The 23852-nt window shown below is 30.4% G+C and overlaps 2 protein-coding genes and 1 pseudogene across 2 annotated transcripts; 1 reads left to right on the top strand and 2 right to left on the bottom strand.

Moving 5' to 3' along the window:
• Nucleotides 1-201: 201 nt before the first annotated feature.
• On the bottom strand, nucleotides 202-6888 carry LOC109099375 (vacuolar protein sorting-associated protein 4B-like). Its single transcript, XM_042750005.1, has 11 exons — nucleotides 6700-6888; nucleotides 5873-5984; nucleotides 4849-4999; nucleotides 4708-4763; nucleotides 4509-4628; nucleotides 4278-4434; nucleotides 4039-4187; nucleotides 1936-2017; nucleotides 1634-1853; nucleotides 946-1086; nucleotides 202-870 (listed from the first exon to the last, which is right to left on the bottom strand). Exons 1-11 carry the CDS (start codon nucleotides 6718-6720, stop codon nucleotides 769-771), a joined length of 1311 nt encoding a protein of 436 aa, XP_042605939.1. The 5' UTR covers nucleotides 6721-6888; the 3' UTR covers nucleotides 202-768.
• A 3091-nt stretch (nucleotides 6889-9979) lies between these two features.
• LOC109099365 lies at nucleotides 9980-15589 on the bottom strand (annotated as a pseudogene).
• A 2221-nt stretch (nucleotides 15590-17810) lies between these two features.
• Nucleotides 17811-23072, top strand: cts12 (cathepsin 12). The gene is made up of 8 exons (XM_042749711.1): nucleotides 17811-18007; nucleotides 19441-19580; nucleotides 19947-20069; nucleotides 20852-21016; nucleotides 21140-21361; nucleotides 21445-21613; nucleotides 22563-22668; nucleotides 22913-23072. The coding sequence occupies exons 1-8, from the start codon at nucleotides 18001-18003 to the stop codon at nucleotides 23010-23012; spliced, it is 1032 nt and encodes a 343-aa protein (XP_042605645.1). The 5' UTR covers nucleotides 17811-18000; the 3' UTR covers nucleotides 23013-23072.
• Nucleotides 23073-23852: the final 780 nt, after the last annotated feature.

Raw genomic sequence — 23852 nt, 5'->3', positions numbered from 1 at the left:
AGCAGTGGCTATCAGAACCCGTCAGAGTTCCCCCACGTGCTCACGCACGTTACGTAAGTAAATGTCGCTGCGTCACTGTGTAGTGGCGCCACCTGCTGTTTAGTGTTATTATTTGTCTGCTTGCGATTACTTTCAAGTAGCCTAACATTGGAAGTACAAACGGAACAAGACAAGAAAACCACAAAGAGGAGAATCAAGCGATTAGAGGTAGTTTAAACATTTTATTTACAGATGAAAGTAGAAAAACAAGAGTAGATAAATAATAAACACTTCAAAGGCGACAAAGAAAGAGGTCTGCATACCCAAAACATGTATTCACATATTTGTAAACACTTTTTCACAGCTCACTGTTTGGCTTTGATTTTGGTCCTGTTATTTATTCACTTTAAAGTTAGTGGTTTTAAGACTAGTCGTTTTTAAGTCTTATTTGGCAATAGGGTACAAAAGTAACCAGACATTAAGGCACAAGGGACCAACTTAAATACAAATGATCTTTTTTTATTCTCTCTCAAAAGTCCAAGTAAAATTATCATGACCCATTTGCAACAAATCATTTAAAATGAAGAGGATTTTTAGTAATAATGATTGGATAGCTGATCTGAATGGTTATGTTCGGGATAATATTAAGGCTCACAAAATTGTTACACCCCCCCAAAAAATCTCAGGGTTAAAGACTGATCAAAGATTTTGAAAAATAAAATATAGAGCGGGTGCTCTGTAAACATGATGGGAAAATATAAATAAATGCCACGTGATTCCTGCAAAACTTCATCCCTCCTGGCCGAAGTCCTCCGTGAACTTCTTCAGCTTCTCCAGATCCTCCTCGTTCACGGTGGGCTTGGTTTTCTCCAGCGACATCAACATGTCCTCCTGAGACACACAGACCAGAGGGTCAAAACAAGCTCTGGGAATTCAGCTTTTCTCCTCCACTAGCTGCAAGCTTACCAAGCTGACTATCGGCTCCAGGAGTTTATCGCTTGCTACATCCACCCAGGTCATCTGGATCGCGTCTGCGTCGTTTGGAGAGCAGGGTGTTAAGAGGTCATCTACCACAGCATCTGGGTTGTTCCATGCCTTTCCTCTGACCTGTAAAAACAGACACGAGAGGACGGATTTAGCTCGATGAGGCGCTTTACTAGGTGCGCAAACCAATGCAAGCTTGCTACTGCCATCGGATAAAAAAAAAAAAAAAAAGTAATTGTGACTTTTTAATCTTATAATTGAGACTCACAATCCTCAGAAGAAATGTTGGAATTGTGAGAGAAAACCAAGACTCAGAATTATGAGATAAATACTTTATTTTTTATTTTTTTATCCGTGGCAAAAAAAAAAAGAATTTGGAAGCCTATTTCTGCCATGGAATTAAAAAAAAGGTCATTTTAAATGTAATTTAACAGTAATTTTATCTAACAATTTTATCTAACAATTTTTTCTCAGAATCACAAGATATAAACTCATAATTGTGCGATAAAAAAAATGTCAGAATTTCAAGGTTTAAACTATCTCATATTCTGTGAGAAAACCTCAGAAATCCAAGATAAAAAAATCTGAATTATGCGACATAGTCATAATTACCTTCTTTTTTTTTTATCCTGTGGCGGAAACAAGCTTCCATACAAATGTCATTCCGTACCTTTTTGAAGTGGGTTGCGGACTGAACTTTGCGGATGGGCTGCATGAGGGCGTCACGGACAACGATGCTGATGTCAGCACCCGAGTAGCCATCAGTCTTCTTCCCAAGAGTTATGAAATCAGCTTCGTTGAGGCTATTGGGAGTGGAGCCGAGGTGCAGCTTAAACATGGAGGAGCGAGCGGGCTGCTCGGGAAGAGGGATGTAGATACGCTTTTCAAACCTATAACCATGAGACAATAATAAATCAGTGCCTATATAGACATTTCAAGACATGAACATTTGTGTGGATTTGCACAACGCACCTTCTTCTGATGGCAGAATCCAGCGTCCAGGGGATGTTCGTTGCTCCAAGGACCAGAATTCCTTCATTGTCGTTTCCCACGCCTGCGAAAATAAGAAAATTAAGTTTATGATCAATGAAGTAATAAATAATGAAAACTATTATGAAAACAAAAAAAAGTAGAGAAAATAACTACTAACAAAAATATTAAATAAAAATAAAGGACTTCAATATAATTGATTTTTTTTTTAACATTAAGTTTTTGTAATATTATATATTAAAAAATAATTAGAAAGAAGAAGAATATAGAGAAACTATTAAAATATTATCAGGAAAATATTATTAAATCACAATAATTGTATAGCATATAGAATAGGAAAAATTAGAGTCGATATTTTCAATATTGAAAACTATTATGACCACAAAAAAAACAGAAATGTTTTTCTTAAAATATAACTAAAATGTTGACTTTAATGTGATAAAATATTATAATATACATAAAAATACAATTTAATAATACATTATCACATTATGATACGTACATAAATACATACACACATAATATTTGTAACAAATATAACAAAAAAAGGTAATTGTGAATTAATATCATGCAATTCTGACTTTACAGGCACACAATAAAGATAAAAACTCAGAATTCTGAGAAAATATCAGTATTTTTCCCCTCAGAACTGGACATTACAACTTATAATATATAGCTCACAATTTTGAGGAAAAAAAATTTCCCAATTGCGAAAAAAGTTAGAATTGTGAGATACAAACTTGCAATTGCGAAAAAAGTCAAAAATAAAATATTCTGTCTTAAATAATCGCAATTGCGATTTAAATCTCGCGATTCTGAGAAAAAAAGTCAGAATTGTGAGATAAAAAGTCGCAATTATGAAAAAGTCAGAATTGTGAGATACAAACTTGCAATTGCGAAAAAAGTCCGGATTGTGAGATAAAAAGTCGCAATTGTGAAAAAAGTCAAAATTAAAATATTCTGTCTTAATGCAATTGCGATTTAAGTCTCACAATTCTGACAAAAGTGTGAGTTAATGTGAGATAAAAGTATTATGGAAAAAGTCTTGAATACAAACTTGCAATTGCGATTTAAGTCTCAAAAGTCGCAATTGAAAAAAAAGTCAAAAAAAATTCTGTCATGGTCTTAATGTTAAGTCTCACAATTCTGACAAAAAAAGTCAGAATTGTGTTAAGTCTTTTTGCCAAAAAGTAACAATTGCCTTTTTTAGCTTCCAGACTTGCAACCCAACAGAGCATAAGTGGTTTAGAGAATGGATCGATGGATGGATTATTATGTTAATATAATATCTAAATAAATAAATACATACACACATAGCATTTATATATAAACTAGGGCTGTCAATAGATAGCATAATTTGCTTTTAGAGTTAAAAGACTTTATTAATATGAAATTTGAAAGGTATGACAATTAGAGATTAGACTCTATCAGAAATTGAAATCTACACGCTAATGCACACTATATTCACATAGTCACGCAATGCTGATGTTGTTAACATTAATAATTTGAAAATAAAGTATAATCATTAAAATTTTCACGGTTAGATGTGATATGAGCTAATCGATCATTAGATTAAATCACCATTGGTAGCGCGATTTATTGTAATGCTTTTTTCCTCAGTTGGTCAGAACAAATGTGGCAGACTTGTTACTTACTGCTTCAGATGACAAAACACGGTGAAAATTCTTATATTCCAAGATGTAGGCTAGAATCTGTGATTGCGAAGTCCAGTAAATATCCACACTTGTGCAGTGACTGACGGCCAGCCACAACTCAAAACATTAGATTCACCCGCTGGAGCCGCGCCGGAGCACAACCCACGCAATGAAGATAATGCCACACACAGCTGCAATTGCAGGTTTTCAAACAGAGATGGCGACAAAGAGGCAAAACTTATGGACTGCAGCTTTAATATTAAAATTAGTTCTGCAACCTAATTGAGCTTGTGTTTTAAAGTGAAACACACTGGAATTAAAAATTCACTGAAAACGCCAACGTGAGTATCAAAAAAAGTCACATTTTCAAAACTATAACAACCCTTCCAGTTTGCTCTTGCGACAAAGCTATCGCTAGGTTTGCGTATACCTTGCATCTGGACCAGAAACTCAGTCTTGATCCTGCGGGCCGCTTCGCTCTCATTCTCGTTCCTGGAGCCGCACATGGAGTCGATCTCATCGATGAAGATGATTGAAGGCTTGTGCTCCCGAGCCAAACTGAACAGATTCTTCACTAACCTAAGAGACAATGACAGAAATAACAACATCAGATTCTAAATGATTATAAACAAATAATATATTCCCACTTAAGATTTGAGGAGCACTCACTTCTCGCTCTCTCCCAGCCACTTGGACACCAGGTCTGATGAAGAGATGGAGAAGAAGGTGGAGTTGTTGGCCTCGGTAGCCACTGCTTTAGCCAGGTAGGACTTTCCTGTTCCTGGAGGACCAAAGAGCAGAATCCCTCTCCACGGAGTGCGTTTCCCTGCGGATAGTGATGAGCTTCAGAACACTTCAGAAGACATTTTCAGACATATTAATTCATGTAACCTACCATACCAGTGAACAGATGAGGGAATTTGATTGGCAGGATGACCGCTTCTTTAAGGGCCTCTTTGGCTCCTTCCAAACCAGCAACATCGTCCCACTTAATGTTGGGTTTCTCCATGACAATAGCACCTGGGAAGTTTGAAAATCCATGTTTTTTTCTCCTGTTGTGGCTTCTTTCATAAAGTCTGTTTGACACAAAATGTTGTACCTTGGAGTTGACTTTGGAATTTCTTTTTCTCTGCATCGCCGTCATCACTCTCAGTCCTGTATAAGATGAAGTTTGGCATTGTTGTTACTCTGTGTAACAGGAAATGGATTAGTCGATTGAGCAGGAAGTAGATCCTCTCACCCTTTATCGTCAGACTGGGGAACTTTGACAGGTTTGGAGGGCGGCGCGCTCTCTTTCTTCTTCAGGTACTGCTTGAGCTGCTCTGCTCGGTCCAGATACTCGGCACACTTCGCTCTGATGCTCTGCTTGGCCTTTTCACCCTGAGCTTCATCTTGAAACATATTCCATCATCAGATTATGGATTTTTTTTGCTCAATGAACTGCATTGAATACATTTAAGATGTAAAAGACAATTTATAGTATACAAATAATTTAAATAAATAAATATATGAAATCTATTTAACTATATTATATAATTCATTTATAATAATCATTTAAATGTTTCATATTTAAAAATGTTTATAAATAAATCATAATTATCTGCATGTTAAAATATAAAAACAATAAAACGTGCCATTATTTGCTCATTTTTTCCCCCTCAAACTGCATTTAATGATGAATAAAATAAATTTAAGATATGAAATACAATATAAATAAATAAATAAATAAATAAGCAAGCAAACAAATAAGTAATTAAATAAAAATACATATAAAAATTGTATAAACACAAAACATTAAAAAGTGGCACTATTAATTCAGGATTATTTTGCTCACTAAATTGCATTTAATAAGGGATCCAATAAATTTAATCAATAATGTATTTAATATACAACATTATAATAACAAGCCATATGTATATCCTTATTAATAAAATTAAATAAAAAACAATACTTCATATTAAATATATACATATTATAAGACTACATATGGGCTCATTTAAATAATACAATTACTTAAAAAATACAATATTATAATTTGTGTATATTGTATGTTATATATATATATAAATAGTATTATAAATAAACAATTAATGTTTTATTAATATCTATTCACAATATTTTATAATATATTAATATACTATTAATTTATAAAGTTTTAAATAAATATATTGTGTTAAAATATAGATAAACAAGCAAATAAAATCTAAAAATATATTTAAAAAGTTGCATGTGAAGTTTATAAACAGTGGCTTTTGGTTTCTTACATTTTACCACATGAAGAAAATACTGGATTGCATGGTGATAGAGGCGCAGAGCTTCCTCGTAGTTTTTGGCCTTGTCCTCCTCAGAGGCTCTGCTGGCCAAATCAATGGCTTTCTATTGTGCACAAGTAAATACAGAAGAGATATTCAAAAAGTGTTTTTCTTGCTAAGGCTATAATTTTATTGTATGTTTCATGAATGCACGCAATTACGTATAATATTTCACACTTTGGAAATAACGAATAAAAATAATTGGAAATAAAAGTATCCTGCACACAAGCGATATAAATAAAAGAATAAAATCTAAAATTGTCTGTAGTTACACAAACAGCCATATATAGATGATTGATCAGGCTGTAAAGCAGGTCAGGTGTTTAAATCTGTGCTGGACTGTCTGTGTTAAATAAGAGCATGATGTTATAGTGTGGTGGAGTAATGGACGGATAACTGGTTAGACCAGTTTAAGGACAGGCTAACACATACAGGAGATAAAAAAAAAAAAATACACGAGACAGGAGCTTTACAATGTAACAGATAAGTTAAGAAGCACTTTCTTAAATGTGTGTATGTATCAAAATTATAAACAAGCCACCTAAATATACATAACACATAAATAACACATCATTTATGTACAACACATTAATGTTTACCGGTTAAACAATACATATATCCTAAACCTAACCTAACTAACGACATAATTATATTTTCGACTGTATGTTGTCGAAGGATACGTTTAAACAGAACAGAAAAATGACAACAAGTATAACAATAATGCACATCTTATATATAATAGCGTTGAAGGCTGCCATATCGCTTGGAAAGGCTCTTACCTGTAAATTGGCATTCGTCATTGTTGACGGTATGGTGAAGGTGAATTTATCAGATGTTACTGTTACTGCGGGAACGGTTCAAATAGATACATTCTTTAAAAGAATGTGTCGCGGAATGTCGGTAAAGCTGTGCGTCTCGCGCACTTCCGCGTCGAGCGTTAACTGTGACGTCGCGGATGACGAGCGCCGAGCCACGCCTTCAACTGCACTAGAGCTTTTCTGAAAAATGACTAGATTACTGATTCAAATAATATAAAATATACTTTAAATAATTAATAAATATAGTATAAAATAAAATATTATTTCACGTTTTAAGCAAATAAATGGATTTTAAAATATTTCGTTCCCTCTTAAAATACGTTAAAAAACAGCATTTTCGTTTACATTTATTATTTTGACGAATAAACAGTTCACCACACTACTTGCTCAGACAAAAAGCTAAACAGAATGATAGGAAACGCATATTTAAGAGCCAAGATTTTGACATATCTTGACGATAATATAAAGTTCAAAATGCATTTCGGTGGAGAATAAATATGGCCAGAAAAAATACACCTAAAATAGACAAGAATTACAGATTACAAACAAAAAAAATTAGTCAAATTACAATTTAACATTGTAGCAATGTTTAAAAAAAAAAGGAATATTATAAAAACTTAAAAATCGTGTTTTTGTGTAGGCTATGCAATCAAATAAATATTTTTTAAATAGTCAAAAGGCGTTAAAAGCAGCATTTTAATTTATTGTTTTGACAAATATACATTTTAGCACACTTCTCACTTCACAGACAATGTACTACATAATGACTAGCTATTTGTTATTTGTTTGTGAAGTTTCCCTTTCTTTGTTTTAGTAGTCTATGACAGTGCTTCCCAAACCTGTCCTGGAGGCCCCCCTGCCCTGCATTTTTTGTATGTCTCTCTTATCTAACACACCTGATTCCACTCATCATCTCATTAGTAGAGACTGCAAGTACTAAACTGGGTGTGTCTGATTAGGGAGACATACAAAATCTGCAGGGCAGGTGGTCCTCCAGGACAGGTTTGGGAAGCACTGGTCTATGACATAAACACTCATCCATGAACTCTTTTAAAGAACACATGCTATCAATTAAAACATATTTGCAAGCTACAAGACACTACTAAAATAATGATACCAAAATAACTGATTCATTTTAAAAAACAAATTTTTAAAGATTTTATTTTTTCAACAAAAAGAGCATAATCTGGTTCTTACAAAATGTACAAATTTGGTCAATACTTTAGACTTAAAAAAAAAAAAAGTACATTATGTACCGAGATGAAGAATAAGCAATTCTGCTTTTCAGTGCATTGTTGCAAGCAAGCAGCATTATAACATGTGCTGTATGAGACAGGACAGCGGCTCCTCTCTCAGAAGGGTGTAGTGCATTCATATTTCATCAGCGTAATCCCAAGGACAGCAGAGAGAGCTAAGACCAAACCCAGCAGTCATCAGCTCCCTCCGTTCAGCAGCGGCAGGCGCAGCACTCTCAGGATGCGCTCATTCTTCGTCAGATCCTCCGGCAGTTCTTTATTCTGTGGAGAGAACGTGCCATTAAAACACCAGATAGAAACAGATTATCATTCATCTGTGCTTTTATGATCTACTGTGAAGTGAATTAGATTACTGCAGAATTCATCACATTTTTAGCTACTGACTGCAGTACATTCATTACTTAAAAGCTCACACTGACCAATATTTTATTAAATAAATATAATTTTATTTTGTAAGTTGTCCATGTTAAATAAAAACTATATATATATATATATATATATATATATATATATATATATATAATATATATATATATATATATATATATATATATATATTTTTTTTTTTTTTATTTAAACATAATTTTTAAAATAATAAATAAATTAAAAAATAATTTAATATGTAAAATAAAGTACTACTACTACTACTAATAATAATAAAAATGTTTAAATAAAATAATAAAACAATTAATTAAATATTTAAGATAATGATAAAATGATTAATACAGAAGTATTTCAATAAATAAATATTTATTATAAATATATCAATATTTTAATCAATAATTCTGCAAGTTACTATTAATGCAATTTATATATTTTGGTTTGTTTTGAACAATTGAAATAAAGCCTAGAAATAAAGGAATATTGTGTATAATAAAATAAACTACACAAATAATCACGATTAATCGCACAACTGTCTGCGATTATTCGCTATGTTATGCACAAAATTCAATAATGCATTCAAAAGTAGTGTATTGTGCACTTTTTTTTTAAAAGTACTGCTATATGAACAAAATTGCAATAACATTAACACTTTAAACAAATAAGGTGCTTTTTTAGAGCAGTGTTCCTTTTACATAGTAGCAGTTAAAATATTTACTGTAAATCTCAACTTATAACATTAATGTATTCAAATTAAATATAAAACCAAAGCTATTTGCCACTGCCAGGGCATTAACGTTTTTATAGAAAATATTTTATAGTTTGTTATAGAAAAACAAGTCACGCTCAGAGTCAAGAGCCTCGATCATAACATTATAACAGGCTCCTTCCCAGTAGAGACCTGCACTATCACGGGACTCAACGAAACAGAGTGTGGGGTGGGACAACAGCTGATGGGCGGGTAAAGACTCGTGTGTGCAGGATGCGGAAGAAGGGTGTACTCACACTAGCGAATCTTAACTGTGCCCGAGCGTGTTTGACCCACAAAGCCCGGTTTGTTTGACTAGTGTGATCGCTCCGTGTTCAGTTATATATAAAGCAAAATATTGTGAAGAGGGCCATGTTACAGCGTCCCAAATGACTCAAAATAACAAACCACAAAGTTAACAAAACGATTGCACTGCACTGTGCTGAGCGAGAGTGCTTCTGCCTTCATGTGCTATATATATATATATATTATATATAATATAATTTTTATATGTCATTTCCATCACCATATTTTTTATATTTATTGTATCATATTATTTTATTTATTTTTTACACCAATGTACAAAATACATCATTTGAAATGTGGTATTTTATATGTCATATTATATATATATAAATTAAAATAATAATTGTGTAATTTATTGATGTAAATCAATAAGTATTATATATGGGTTTCTTTTGAACAATTTAAATAAAGCCTACACATAAGATTAAATACATATATTAAAAGATAGATAGATAGATAGATAGATAGATAGATAGATAGAATATGTCTGAATGAATATGTTATAATCATATTTTTTTTTTAGGGTTAATCTTGTTTGGGTTTTGCTTTATTAGAATTTTTGTTCAGTTAAAGTTGGACAGTTTTTGGATTCCCGCCCATGACGGCGGCATGAAGAGCTGTAGAACCGTTCTAGATTGCAGGACAAAACACACACAGTCACAACTGAACCTCTTTCTGGACTTTTTGGAAGTCAGATGATGCTGCCGTACCTTGAGAAGGAGAGAACCTGAGGAGCTCCTCGATGATGTTACAGTGGCCTTTATGTGCAGCCTTGAACAGAGCCGTGGAGCCGTCCTTCAGTCAGAAACACCAGAGAAAAACCATTTCATGCTTTTTAATAAGCTTTTCCACCTGACTGAACAGTTTGATTCAAACCAGATGAAGAGATATGAAGAGATATAGGGAAAATGTTGTGGAAAAATAAAATAAAATAAAACAGAATTAAATAATTATTATTAATAAAATTAATTTAATTATATAATAGTTATGTTATATTTATTTAATTTAAATTTAAATTAAATAAATATATTATATTCAAATTAGAAAAATTAACTAAAAAACCTAAAAATAAATGAATACATTAATAAACAGAAATGAATTAAATAATCAAACAGTACTCAAATTTATTTAAATAAAAAATTAATAAGAAAATATATTCAAATTAGAAAAATTTGCTAAAAAATAAAATAAAATAAAATAAAATATATAAATAATAATAAAAAATATGAATCTATTGAAAATTGGAATGAAAAAAAATACACATTTTCAACATACTTTTCTATCTGCATCACGTCCTGCACCTCGTAGCAGCAGAACTTTGACCACCTCACTGTGTCCCATCTGGGCTGCCATCCAGAGCGGAGCTGTGCCATCCTGACCCAAAAAACACAATCAACACGGAGAACACAATGAAATACATAATAGCAAACCAAACACTGCTGATCAAAACCAAACTGCGCACAAGCCATGAGTATAAATCAGACCTCTCGTGGTTGATTGACTTTGCGCCAAAAGCTGGCCAACGGCACAATGACCCTCTTGGGACGCCAAAAATAAGGCCGTCGCACCATCCTGAAACAGAGAAGATGTGTATGATGAAAATGGTATTTATAGAATATGACAATAGACAAGATGTACAAGAATGTGAACTTTCATACATAAAATAGCATTACATTAAATGACAAATTAATTCAAAATTGTTATTTAATTTAAACATATGAATAATAAATATAATATTAAATATGAATCAATTAATACATATAATATAATAACACTTGAATAAAAAAAAAACGAAATAGGATAAAATAAAAAACAAACACACTACACTGAAAAAACATTACATAACATAAAAAATAAAATACATTAATAAATAAAATAAAAAAAATCTAATTAAATACAAAAAACTTTAAAATAATAAAAAAGTTACACTATGTTAAAATAACATAAAATAAAAAAATGTATAATGTATTCAAAATAAATTAAGAAATAATGAATATACTAGTATAGAAAATTTAATTAAATAATACATTTAAATAAATATTAGATTAGACTAAAATAACATTACACTAAATGAAAAACAAAATTAGATATTAAATAAAAAAATGTTTAAACAAATGCAATGACTAGTGTTGATCACTCCGTGTTCAGTTATATATAAAGCAAAATATTGTGAAGAGGGCCGTGTTACAGCATCCCAAACGACTTAAAAATAATAAACCACAAAGTTAACAAAACGATGCACTCCACTGTGCTGATTCGAGAGCACTTATGCCTTATGTATATATATATATATATATATATATATATATATATTTATTTATATTTTATTTATATTTATAATTTTGTTATTTATTGTTTATAATCAATAATTATTATATATTTGGGTTTCTTTTGAACAATTTAAATAAAGGCTACACATAAGATTTAATACATATATTAAAAAGATAATAAATAAAATAATAATGTATTCAAAATAAATTAAGAAATAATTAATATAACAGTATAGAAAATGTAATTAAATAATACATTTAAATAAATATTAGATTAGACTAAAATAACTTTACACTAAATGAAAAACAAAATTAGATATTAAATAAAAAAAAATTTAAACAAATGCAATGACATTCTTGGCAAGACGTGCTAAAACTACTAAATTTTTTTTAATAATTTTGTAAAATAAATTACTAAAATTCCATCAATTCATTTGAAAATATTTGGTGTCTCCCAAGGATATGTTTTAATTTAACCTGTGTGTTAAGAGCAGAGTTTAAACAGTGGCACAAACATGCATCAGGCGTTTAGTCCTCATGGGAGGAAGAGAGTAGACTGACACAGAGCTGGTCGTGGACGCTGGCGCCGTTCTTCAGAAGGGTCTCCACCGAACTGGAGTGACCGTACTGACAGGCCACGGAGAGCGCTGTGCCGCCATCCTGGAGATCACAAACCAGTCGATTTATTCACAGTCACAGCATCCCTCAGTCTCACTTAGATCTCAATCACAGCGCACCTTTGTCCGAAACTCTGTGGACGCTCCAAATTCAAAGAGGAGCTTGACAATGTCATTGTGGCCCTGCTGTGAAGCGAAGAAGAGAGTGGTGGAACCTGTCTGAGGAACAGAGATATCATCACACACACACACACACTACCATCTGAGGAGTCATGTTAACAACCTGACACCCAGCTCAGACAGAAATAACTTTCACTGCTGCTTGTTGCTAGGGAGGCGTCAACAGAAATGATGCTGAGGAATATAAAATATAAAATATAAAGAGCCAAAATAAACAAACAGACAGATAGATAGATTACATTAGATTAAAATAATGCAATAAATTAAAAAGTTAAAAAAAACATAGTTTTTATTAAATATTTAGATAATTATTACTAAAGGGTCTGACTATTTAATAGCAGCATTTGTGTTTAAAACAAAACTAAGTATTGTTAAATTTCTTGTGGGGTCTGTATCACTTTTGATATATGACACAATCTGTATATATAAATATAATTTATATCTAAATTATACAAATGCTATAAAAAGGCTATTCACTAAGGAAAAATTATCTACAGAAGAAATAGGCTATAAAAATAAAATGTATTAATTAAAAGAGTATGTTAATATGAGTCAATATGAGTAAAACAAAATGACAAATCATAGAAAAATAAATAATAGTACAAAAAAATAAACTAAGAATAAATAAATGTCGAATGAATGACTTTATGTTCAATTAAAACAACATTATGTTAAATAAATATAAATAAATGAACAAATAAAAAAACACCTTAATGAAATAAAAAATTAAAAATATAAATCGATAAACTAAAAATAAAATAAAATCCTTGAGATTAAAATAACTTTACGTTAAATGAAAAAACAAAGAAATAAAAATTAATAATAAATAAATGCATAAATATCATATGAATGTGTAAATAAATATCTAAGTAAATATAATAAATTATATATTTTATCCTAAAAATAATAATTAAAAACAAATGCATAAATATACATGTATAAATAAAAAATCTAATTAAATATAATAAATAATGTATTTTATTATAATATAATAAAAATCGAATTGAATTAATACAAATAAAACAAAATGAAGCAATACATGAACAATACATTTAATAAAATAAATAAATATATTAGATTAAAATAACATTACTTTAATTTTAAAATAAAAAAATATATATAACAAATAAATTAATGAATATAATACTAAAATATCTGAATAAAATATAATAAAAATTAAATTAAATTAAAAAACAAACAAATAATTACTGCATTAGATTAAAATAACATTATATTAAATATAATGCCATTTAAAAACATTAATAAATCAAACATAATAAACTAAATAAAAAAAATATATTTCATCCAAATCAATAAAATCTTAGTTAGTTGTTAGTTAGTTTGATATTTTCCTGTAGTTTAAGAAGTGAAGATGTGTAAATTGAATAATATGAGATCAATTTATTACAAAACACTCTAGAAATAGTCCATTATAACAGCAATATAAGCAATCTATGAGCATCAGTACCTGTCTCTGCAGATTAATATCTGCACCTTGCATGATGAGTTCCTGGACGCACTCATAATGAGCGCTGTATGAAGCCACCATTAATGCTGTGGTGCCGTACTGTGACAACACACAGAAACATTATCATATGCCACACAATCACTGGAACAGTGAAGCATGCAGGAAGCAAGAAGCTCGTACTCCGTCTTTGCACTCGGCCGCTGTTCAACAACAGCTGAAGCAAAGCCAAGTTTCCTTTCCTCGCTGCCCAAAACACAGCGTTGGCAAGCGGCATCTCCTTCTGTCAGACTCACAAACAAGCAGAACCAGACAGAAACTGAAACACAAGAACACAGACCATCAGCACTTCTATGGCAGATCACAATATGACCTCATGTGCACATTAACATGGTTAAATATAGTTTATATTACCATATCATTAAAGGACATCAGCATAAATCTTCCTATGCAACAGGGTCAAAATTAGCAAAGTAGTGCTGCTGAATAAAATATCATTAGAAAAAAATCATTAAAGTAACTGAAATAAATAACACCCATTTAAAATTGAAATAAATTAAAGTAATATTTATAATTGAAATAAATTAAAGTAATAAACTACATTTTATTATATATATATCAATATATAATCAGAAAAAACCGTCTATTATAAATCCATAACCTGCTATATATCATATATATATATATATATAGATATATATATATATTATATACATTTTCTGAATTGTTTATACTATAAAAAGGCCTAAAAGTGTCTGCTTTTTTATACATATGTAAAGTGTGAAATGTATATAGATTATACAGATAGATAAATAGAAGAAAATCCATAAAATATTATAAATATATTATATATATATATATTATATATATATATATATATATTATATATAGGTATAATAATCGATAAATATATCTATAGTATATATATACAGCTAAAGAACCTTTTTGGCTGTAGCATAAAAATATAATATATAAAAATAACATTAATTTTAAATAAATTAAAATCAATTGCATTTAAATATTTTGTAAATAAAATAATGCATTAAATCAAAACAAATACGCATTAAATCAAAAGTGTAGGAAATGTGTTAAGCTAAACAAAATAACTTTAAAAAAAGTTTTTATATTTAATATTTTCATTTTGGTAAGGAAAATAAGACAATTCATAGAAAAAAAAACATAAAAAAAATAGCCTACAGATAAAAATAGTAATAGTTTTTATAGTCTATAATAGTTATAGCTTATAATATAATATATAAAATAGCATTCAGTTAAAGTGAAAAATTATTATTATACGATATTTTAGCGTAAACTGCGGTTACCATTGTGACATTAAAAGGGTGGGGTGTGCGGACACGTGACTGAAAGAAAACCTCTCCGAGCTCGTGATTCGGTCACACGTTTATTAGTGTTCGTCTTAATGCATGTGTAGATTACACAGTTAATGTCTTACCAAAGCAAATGTTCATGTTCACCTTGAAAGACAGGCTCTGAATCTCATTCGTGCCTCATCTTGGTGGGTCGCAGGTAATCCCGGTGCAGGTGCAGGTCTGACCGAGCAGATATACGGCGCTGTTTACTGCTTCACGGAAAACAGCAGCAGCAGCAGGAGCGAGCAGCTTCTGCATCAGCTGCAAATTCCCTCGTATAGTACCTCTCCCCACCCCACTCTTACACACACACACACACACACACACACACACAGAGGTGTTCGCTTCGTCAATGAATCGTTCTTAAGAGTCGACTCTTTCCTATGAATCAGTTCAACCAGTTCACAAATCCTGTCTGAATGATTAGTTAACTAATCGATTATGAGTATAATTGAACGGATAGTAAGGTAAGTTAGTCAAGTGTTTTATTTAGACTGTTTCTGATTCAGAGTCATTTATTTTATCAACTCACAAACCCACTGCAGTTCTCTGGGAAACCCTGGAGAAATGTAATGTTTAATGTGCTTCATCAAGTTGATAACAAATAATGGAATATGTTTTCTTTCTCTTAGCTTTTTTAATATCAATATGGTAGCTACATCTAATGGTAAGTTTAAAACAAGTTAGGTAAAAAAGTAATCAAGAAAAAGTACAAAAAAGTAAAACATAATAATAATAATAATAATAAATTATCATGTAATCTGTAAATCATGTATCCTGTAACATCATTAATAGGTAATAAACTACCCGCATATATATATATATATATAAATAATATATATATATATATACTTATTATATATAGATGTGGGGGTGTGTGTGGTGTGTGGTGTGTGTGTGTGTGTGTTGTGTTGTGTGTGTGTGTGTTATGAGTTATTATATACAAAAAGGCCGCAGCATTTATTTATACTTAAAGGGTTCTGTTAAATATTTTGATAATTCTTACTAAAGGCTTTGACTGTTTACCAAACAAATTGTTGTTGGTCATATTGAAACACAACTAAATATTGTTAAATTTTCTGTGGGGTCTGTATAACTTTTGATATAATATGTAATGTAATGTGTGTTTATTTAATTGAATGATGATTTTATTTTTTGATTTTAAAGTTCATTTTGTAAGTAAAATTGTAAGGCTATTCGCTACAGTATAAAAATATACTCTTTTTTATCTTTATTTAATACGCAAATAATTTGGTAAGAAAAATAGTGAGGCTATTTATAATATAATATAATATAATGTAATAATATATAATATAATAATTGCTTACACTGTAAAAAATCTTAAACGTATAGGTTACAGTAAATATTTAAAAATTCACATTAAGAAATAGAAGTATATAAAAGTATAAATTATATTAATACCCCGTAAGTATATGAAATAAATGTTTTGGCCTTTTGTGTATAGTACTTTGAAATTTTTAAATATGTTACTGTAACCTATACGTTTAAGATTTACTACAAAATATAAGTCACACACACACATGATACTATATTTATATATTATATATATATATTATATATTATAATCACTAGTAGAGTCATATATATATATATATATATATAAACATACTGTAGGCTATAATGTATTGTCCTATAGTGTAAATAAATATATATAGATATATATATAGATATTATATATATATTATATATATACTAATATAATTATATATAATATATATAGTATTATATAATAATTGTTTTCTATTATTATTGATCATTCATACAGCTCCGAAAGGCCTATTCACCTAGTTTATATATATATATATATATATTAATATTGTTTTTTTATATTTATTATTTATATTTATAATATTGGAATTAGTATTATAATATGGTATGTATTGTAATATTTATAATATAGTTTATATTTATAATAAAGGGTATATATCACACACACATTAGTAAAGGCTACAGCACACACACACACACAAAAAAAAACCTAACCTTTTTGTTTGATAAGCCAGAGTAATTTTATAAGGCAAATTGCAAGGCTATTCACTTGTTCCAGACTGTGCATAATGAAAAGCCCCAAAATATGAGCTGCAGAGGCAATCATGGGATGAAGCGTAATAACGGGGGTAAATTATGACAGCATTATGACAGCACTGAAGAACACACGGCTAAGTGAGATGAAGAAAGACAGATGACTCAGCAGTCACCCCCGTAATAAAGGCCTTGCTCTGGTTGGACTATATTTTTTTGTGTATATTGTCTTTTGTGGTGGTTTGTTTTTTATTTTAAAAAAGAATAATGTAGTAAGACAAAACACGTCAGGCATCCAAACACTGCTGACTCAGTCCTCATTTAAATATTCAATAACAAACTAAAACGTCTCATATGAAGCATCGCATTCGATTTCTTAGGACGACGTTTCGGAAAGCTTCATGTGCTGCAGTGTCGGTGATTTCGGTGAAGTTGTTGGTTAGGGTTAAATGTCCTAAGTCTTGTTAATTAGTGGTTTCCTCTTGCAAGATGACATAGTACGTATAGCAAGTATTAACAGTATGGACACACCTTCAGCATGATGGTATATAACGCAGAAGACATGCTTCGGTTTCATCCACACGGCACTCCAAACACTCAGAAACATACACTTCCTGCAGAGCAACATGTTCGGTAAGTTTAAGCGTGATTGTATATAATGAGGAAGATATGCTTCGGAAGTCAGTTCTACTCGTGTTAAGTTCAGTTGTTCGAATATTTACGTGAAATATTTAGTTATTTAATTATTTAAATTCAATTCAATTTGCTGAACCAAAAATAAAACCTAAAATGTGCTTAGTAATATTTCTGACTAAAAAAACAAACAAAAAACTACTGTTTTAAATATTTGAAACAAGTTCAGCGGTTTAAATATTTGTGTAAACTATTCAGTTCTAAATATAGTAGCATATATAAACATTTAATTCAATTGAATTGCTGAACCAAAAGTTTTTCCTATATTGGGCTCTATTGATTTCTTTTGTAGAACTGAATCAGTCTAAAAATAAGAACTTAAAAAAAAAAAAAAACTTTTAGGTTAAACAAAGTAATAAAGTGCTCATTCTAGACCAGGTGTAAATATTATAATCAGCCTCAGTTGTTTAAATATTAATGTTAAGTATGTATTTGAATTGCTGAAACAAACATGTTATCTACATTGGGCTTATTATTTTGTTAAAATAATTATTTTCAGATTTTATTTTAATTATTTATTTTGTAAAAGAATCAGTCTAAAAGTGAACCAGTCTGAGTCTAAGAAGTTTAAATACACACACACACCAAACTTTAAAGTTACTTAAAGTGATAAAAACATTTTTAAATATTATAAACAAGTTTAGTTATTTAAATATTTGTTAAATGTTTTTTTTGAATTGGTGAAACAAAAATGTAACAAATTTTTTTTTTTGTTTTTTTTTAATTGTTTTTTTTGAATTGTTGAAAATAAAATGTAGTGTAAATAAAGTTATTCGGTAAATAACCACAAGTTACCTAAACCTAAATTGTGTTCATTATTTTTATTTATTTATTTTTGCGAAAGTTAATCAGCCTAAGGGGAAAAAAAAACTTTCAAACTTTTGTATTTCTTTCCAACTATTTATTTGTAAATTTTGCTTTATTTATTTATTTTTATGTATTTAGTGCTCAATATTTTTATTTATATATTTGTTCACTTGTTTATTTTTGTAAAAGTGTATCAGTCTCAGATTAAGAACTCATTAAATAAATAAATAAATAAATAATAAAAAAACTCTACTTTCAGGTTATCCAAATTGATATAGCAAATAATCATAAGTTTGTTTTAGACCTGTGTAAATATTATAAACAAATTCAGAAAAATAGTTATTAAAAATAACTAAATGTTTAGTTATTTATGTTAATTTATGTTAATTTAGTTACTTATTTACACAAAATATTTAGTTTTAAACAACTTTTTTTAAACTTGAAAAGGAACCTAAACTGAGCTCACTATTCTTATTTGTTTGTTTGTTTGTTAACCTAAAATAAGAATTCAAAAAAAGCTTTAAGGTCATCCAGAGTGATCAAGCTAATGTTTGTGTTTTGTACAGATACGTGTCAAGCACACTGGGTGGCGCTGTTTGCTCTCCTGATGTGGGCACCTCTGCAGGTGGCAGCAGACTCAGATGAGGAAGCCCCCTCAGAGTGGGCTTTGTGGAAAAGACTTCATCAAATATCCTACGATGAGGAGGTCGGTTAGAATCATTTGGGTGTCTTAAAGGGACAGTTCACCTTAAAATAAAAATGTATTTGTCATTTTTTTTAACACATATTCTTTCTAAGCGGAACACAACAGTAAACATTTAGAAAAAATATTCTTTCTAAGCGGAACACAACAGTAAACATTTATAGAAAAAACACTAGCGGAACACAACAGTAAACATTTAGAAAAAACACTCAGTAAGTTGTTAATTTTTAAATTGAAAGGTTTTTAATACTGTTAAGACATTTAATCCTGTATAAACATGTAGTTTAAGTCAGTTTATGGTTGTGGATGTTATATGTATGTTATGCACTGCGTTTGACTTTATAATAAAGTTTGACTTTATGAATGCAGAGTGACGACGTTCAGAGACAAATCATCTGGGAGACCAATAAGCGAATGATTGAGAAAAACAATGATGATTTCCAATTCGGATTGTCGTCGTTTAGCATGGGAATGAACAAATACGGTGACCTCGTAAGTAAAACCATTGAAAATTATCTTTGGTAAAGGGTTAGTTCACCCAAAAAATAACATTCTGACATTAATTACTCCCTCTCGAATCGTTTCAAAACCCGTAAGAACTTCATTCATCTTCAGAACACAAATTAAGATATTTTTGATGAAATCTGAGAGCTTTCTGACCCTCCATAGACAGCAACACAACTGAAATGTCCCCAGACCCAGAAACGTAGCAAGGACATCGATAAAAGAATACTATGAACATCGATAAAAGAATACCACGAGAATACTTTTTGCATGCAAAAATAACATAATTTATTCAACTATTCTTCTCCCCGAGAATATGTATGTAGGACTAGGATAATTTATTCATGTATTATTATCATAGTTTTACGGTCTTCCACCATGACGTTGAGAAATGATGTCACATGTTATTTTTGTTAAATTTTACCGAAGGTTGAGCCTGTACGACATTTTCTGGCCCTACACATTTCTGGGTCTGTGAACATTTCAGTTGTGTTGCTGTCTATGTGAGGTTCAGAGAGCTCTCAGATTAAAAAAAAATATATATCTTAACTTGCGTTCTGAAGGTGAACGAAGGTCTTACGGGTTTGGAGCGACATGAGGGTGAGTAAATAATGACAGAATTTTCATTTTTGGGTGAATTAACCCTTTAAAGGTGGATTTACACTGACACCTAGTGGTGTGGATGTAACATCCTGCAAAAAAAATATATATTTTCTGGTCAATTTTTTGTTGTCTAAGATTATGTTTTATCTAATTTTTCTCATCTTCAGACCAATATGGAGTACAAACGTTTGCTGGGTGCCACAATTAATGGGCCGATAAACAGGAGAGGAAAGGTTGCATCGGCTCAGACGCTCCGTGTCAATGCTAACAGACTGGGATTGACCAATGTGGATTATCGAGCGCAAGGATATGTGACTGAAGTCAAAGATCAGGTGGATTTCTCTTTTAATTGATCATTGATATGCGTATTTTTATTCACACATGTAGGTCTTCTGTTGAAAATGATTATACTGTATGTTAGATGCTAAAATGACTGATTTGTCGTGTTTTTTCAGGGATACTGTGGGTCTTGCTGGGCCTTTAGCACTACAGGTGCCATTGAAGGGCAGATGTTCAAGAGGACGGGGCGGTTGATGTCCCTCAGCGAGCAGCAGCTGGTGGACTGTTCCAGGACGTATGGCACATATGGCTGCAGTGGAGCCTGGATGGCGAACGCTTATGATTACGTGATCCATAAAGGGCTGGAGAGCTCTGACTCTTACCCCTATACTTCAGCGGTAAGTCATTTGAGTCCGTTTTGAGATGTTTTGGTGGGATTCGGCCAAACTGAATGTGTGTTTTTCGGCTCTGGTTTCATCAGGATACTCAGCCCTGTTTCTACGACAGAAGTTCAGTTGTCACCAAGATCAGTGATTACAGTTTCATCCCGGCCGGAGATGAACAGGCACTGGCTGATGCCGTGGCAACCATCGGTCCAATCACCGTCGCCATAGATGCGGATCATCCAAGCTTCCTCTTCTACAGCTCAGGTAAGATTTTCACTTCCTTACATTCAGTTTCCAACCTGAAAAGAAAGAGAGACAAAAGATATGTAATTGATATACATAGCAAGTTCTTAATACATATTATAGTTATTAATATTTTGGTAAAATAATAATTTTATAGTAATTTATATTAACTAGTAATTTTAATATACTATTATTTTTATATTTACTTTTAACTTTAACAATTTTATTTCTTTCTATTGTATTAGTATGACTTTTTTTATTTGTATATATAATATAAATATATGCACATACAGTATATGTATTTATAAAAGTATATAAATGTAATACAAATTTTATATACACAATCTATAATATAATATATAAGTAGAACAGTTTATGTATATTGTACTTCACTTTTTAACTATAAAATGTTAAGATATTACATTACTATTAGTTTGACTTTATTTATTTGTATATATAAAATCTGTAATATATATATTTATATAAAATATGTACAATACATTGATAAAACTGTTAAATGAATTACACTTTATAGTGTTACACAGTTAAGTAGAACAGTAGTACATATATATATATATAATTCACTTACATATGTAAATATAGATATGAACACACTAATAACTATTTATTTACATGTACAATACATGCTTAATAAATGTTTTATAATAAATTACTTAAAACAATAATATATATAAATAAATATTTTAATTAAAAATAATGTCATTATATTACCTATTTATTTATTTATTTATTTATTTATTTATGTATTATATTACTTATTTAACATGTATAAATAAACATAAAAAATAAATTTGAATATATAATTATTTATATATAAATATCTGTTTAATGATTTGAACTATATATATATATATATATATATATATATATATATATATATATATATATATATATATATATATATATAAAATAATAATTTAATGCTAAATGATATGATTTGTTTCAACAGGAATCTACAAGGAATCTAACTGTAACCCTAACAACCTCAACCATGCTGTGCTTGTGGTTGGTTATGGCTCAGAGGGGGGCAAAGATTACTGGATAATCAAAAACAGGTAAGAGAACGCCCATCATTTAGGTTTATGAGTACATTAACACCCTTTACACACTGATAGAAAATCCACACAATCAACTACAACTTCAGTACCTTTACAGAAAAGTATTGTACTGTGGTGATGCAATCAGACAGTAAACACATGGTACTTCACAGAATACCATGCTTTTACCAGAGTATATGTCTCAAAAGCATGGGTATTACATTCTAATGGTCTGACCCTTTCTTTTCCTTTCTTTTCTCAGTTGGGGAACAGGATGGGGTGAAGGAGGCTACATGCGAATGATACGCAATGGCAAGAACACTTGTGGGATCGCCAGCTATGCTCTTTATCCCATTGTGTGAGAAGAACCGGACATTTCCAAATAAAGACTTGTGAAGGCTGAAGTTTGTGTCAGAATCAGTTCATTTAGTCAGTGGGTTTGTAAAAGAACAACTATTACACTATGGAGCTGTACTTTAGATCTGCAACAGAAAATTAGTGTTCGCAGTTTTTGCAGTCCATTTTAAGACGTGCTTTATCAGATTTTTTTCACATTGCCTCGCCCACTGTGCAAACTTGCATGCGGTTTTTCACTGCTGACCCAGGTGTGTTTGAGACTAAAAGACTTTTGTTCTCACAATAGGCTACTAATGGAGACAAGGTTATGTGCTTAAATGTTGTGTCTAGTTAAGTGTGTTTCTGTCGAGGACAGGTTCGGTGCTATTGTTGTGCAGTGTTGCGGAAAACATTCATCAGTGCATTTCATACATCAACAGTGCACATAAAAGGTTAAAAAATATGAGGATGTTAAATTAAAAAAATGAAGGTAAAAAATGTTGAGTTAAAAATGCAAAATATTACAAAAAAAAGTAACTGCTAAAATTAACAACAAAAAATATAATTGTATAATATATTATAATCCATTCAATCATTCTCTAGACCAACATTAATCAATTATTATGTTTTTAGGGTAATTTTCGATAGTTTTGAAGTTTTTTTTTTTTTATTTTTTTTTTTTGAAGTTTCTTCTGCTCATCAAGCCTGGCATTTATTTGATCAAAAATACAGAAAAAACAGTAATATTGTGAAATATTATCACAACTTAAAATAATAGTTTTCTATTTGAATATACTTTAAAAAAATAATTTATTCCTGTGATGCAAAGCTGAATTTTCAGCATCATTACTCCAGCCTTCAGTGTC

The sequence above is a fragment of the Cyprinus carpio genome, chromosome B22 (assembly GCF_018340385.1).
Source record: "Cyprinus carpio isolate SPL01 chromosome B22, ASM1834038v1, whole genome shotgun sequence".
NCBI lineage: Eukaryota > Metazoa > Chordata > Actinopteri > Cypriniformes > Cyprinidae > Cyprinus > Cyprinus carpio.
This window is presented reverse-complemented; position numbering and strand designations above follow the sequence as displayed.

What these genes read in the sequence shown, in the direction of transcription:
- LOC109099375 (XM_042750005.1), bottom strand. Translation starts at nt 6,720, where the DNA reads ATGACGAATGCCAATTTACAG. An exon ending in TTTTCTTCATGTGGTAAAAT is followed by an intron (nt 5,000 to 5,872) that starts GTAAGAAACCAA and finishes ATATGTTTCAAG; the next exon opens with ATGAAGCTCAGGGTGAAAAG. An exon ending in CCGCAACCCACTTCAAAAAG is followed by an intron (nt 1,087 to 1,633) that starts GTACGGAATGAC and finishes CTGTTTTTACAG; the next exon opens with GTCAGAGGAAAGGCATGGAA.
- cts12 (XM_042749711.1), top strand. An exon ending in AAATATCCTACGATGAGGAG is followed by an intron (nt 19,581 to 19,946) that starts GTCGGTTAGAAT and finishes TTATGAATGCAG; the next exon opens with AGTGACGACGTTCAGAGACA. An exon ending in CTTACCCCTATACTTCAGCG is followed by an intron (nt 21,362 to 21,444) that starts GTAAGTCATTTG and finishes TGGTTTCATCAG; the next exon opens with GATACTCAGCCCTGTTTCTA.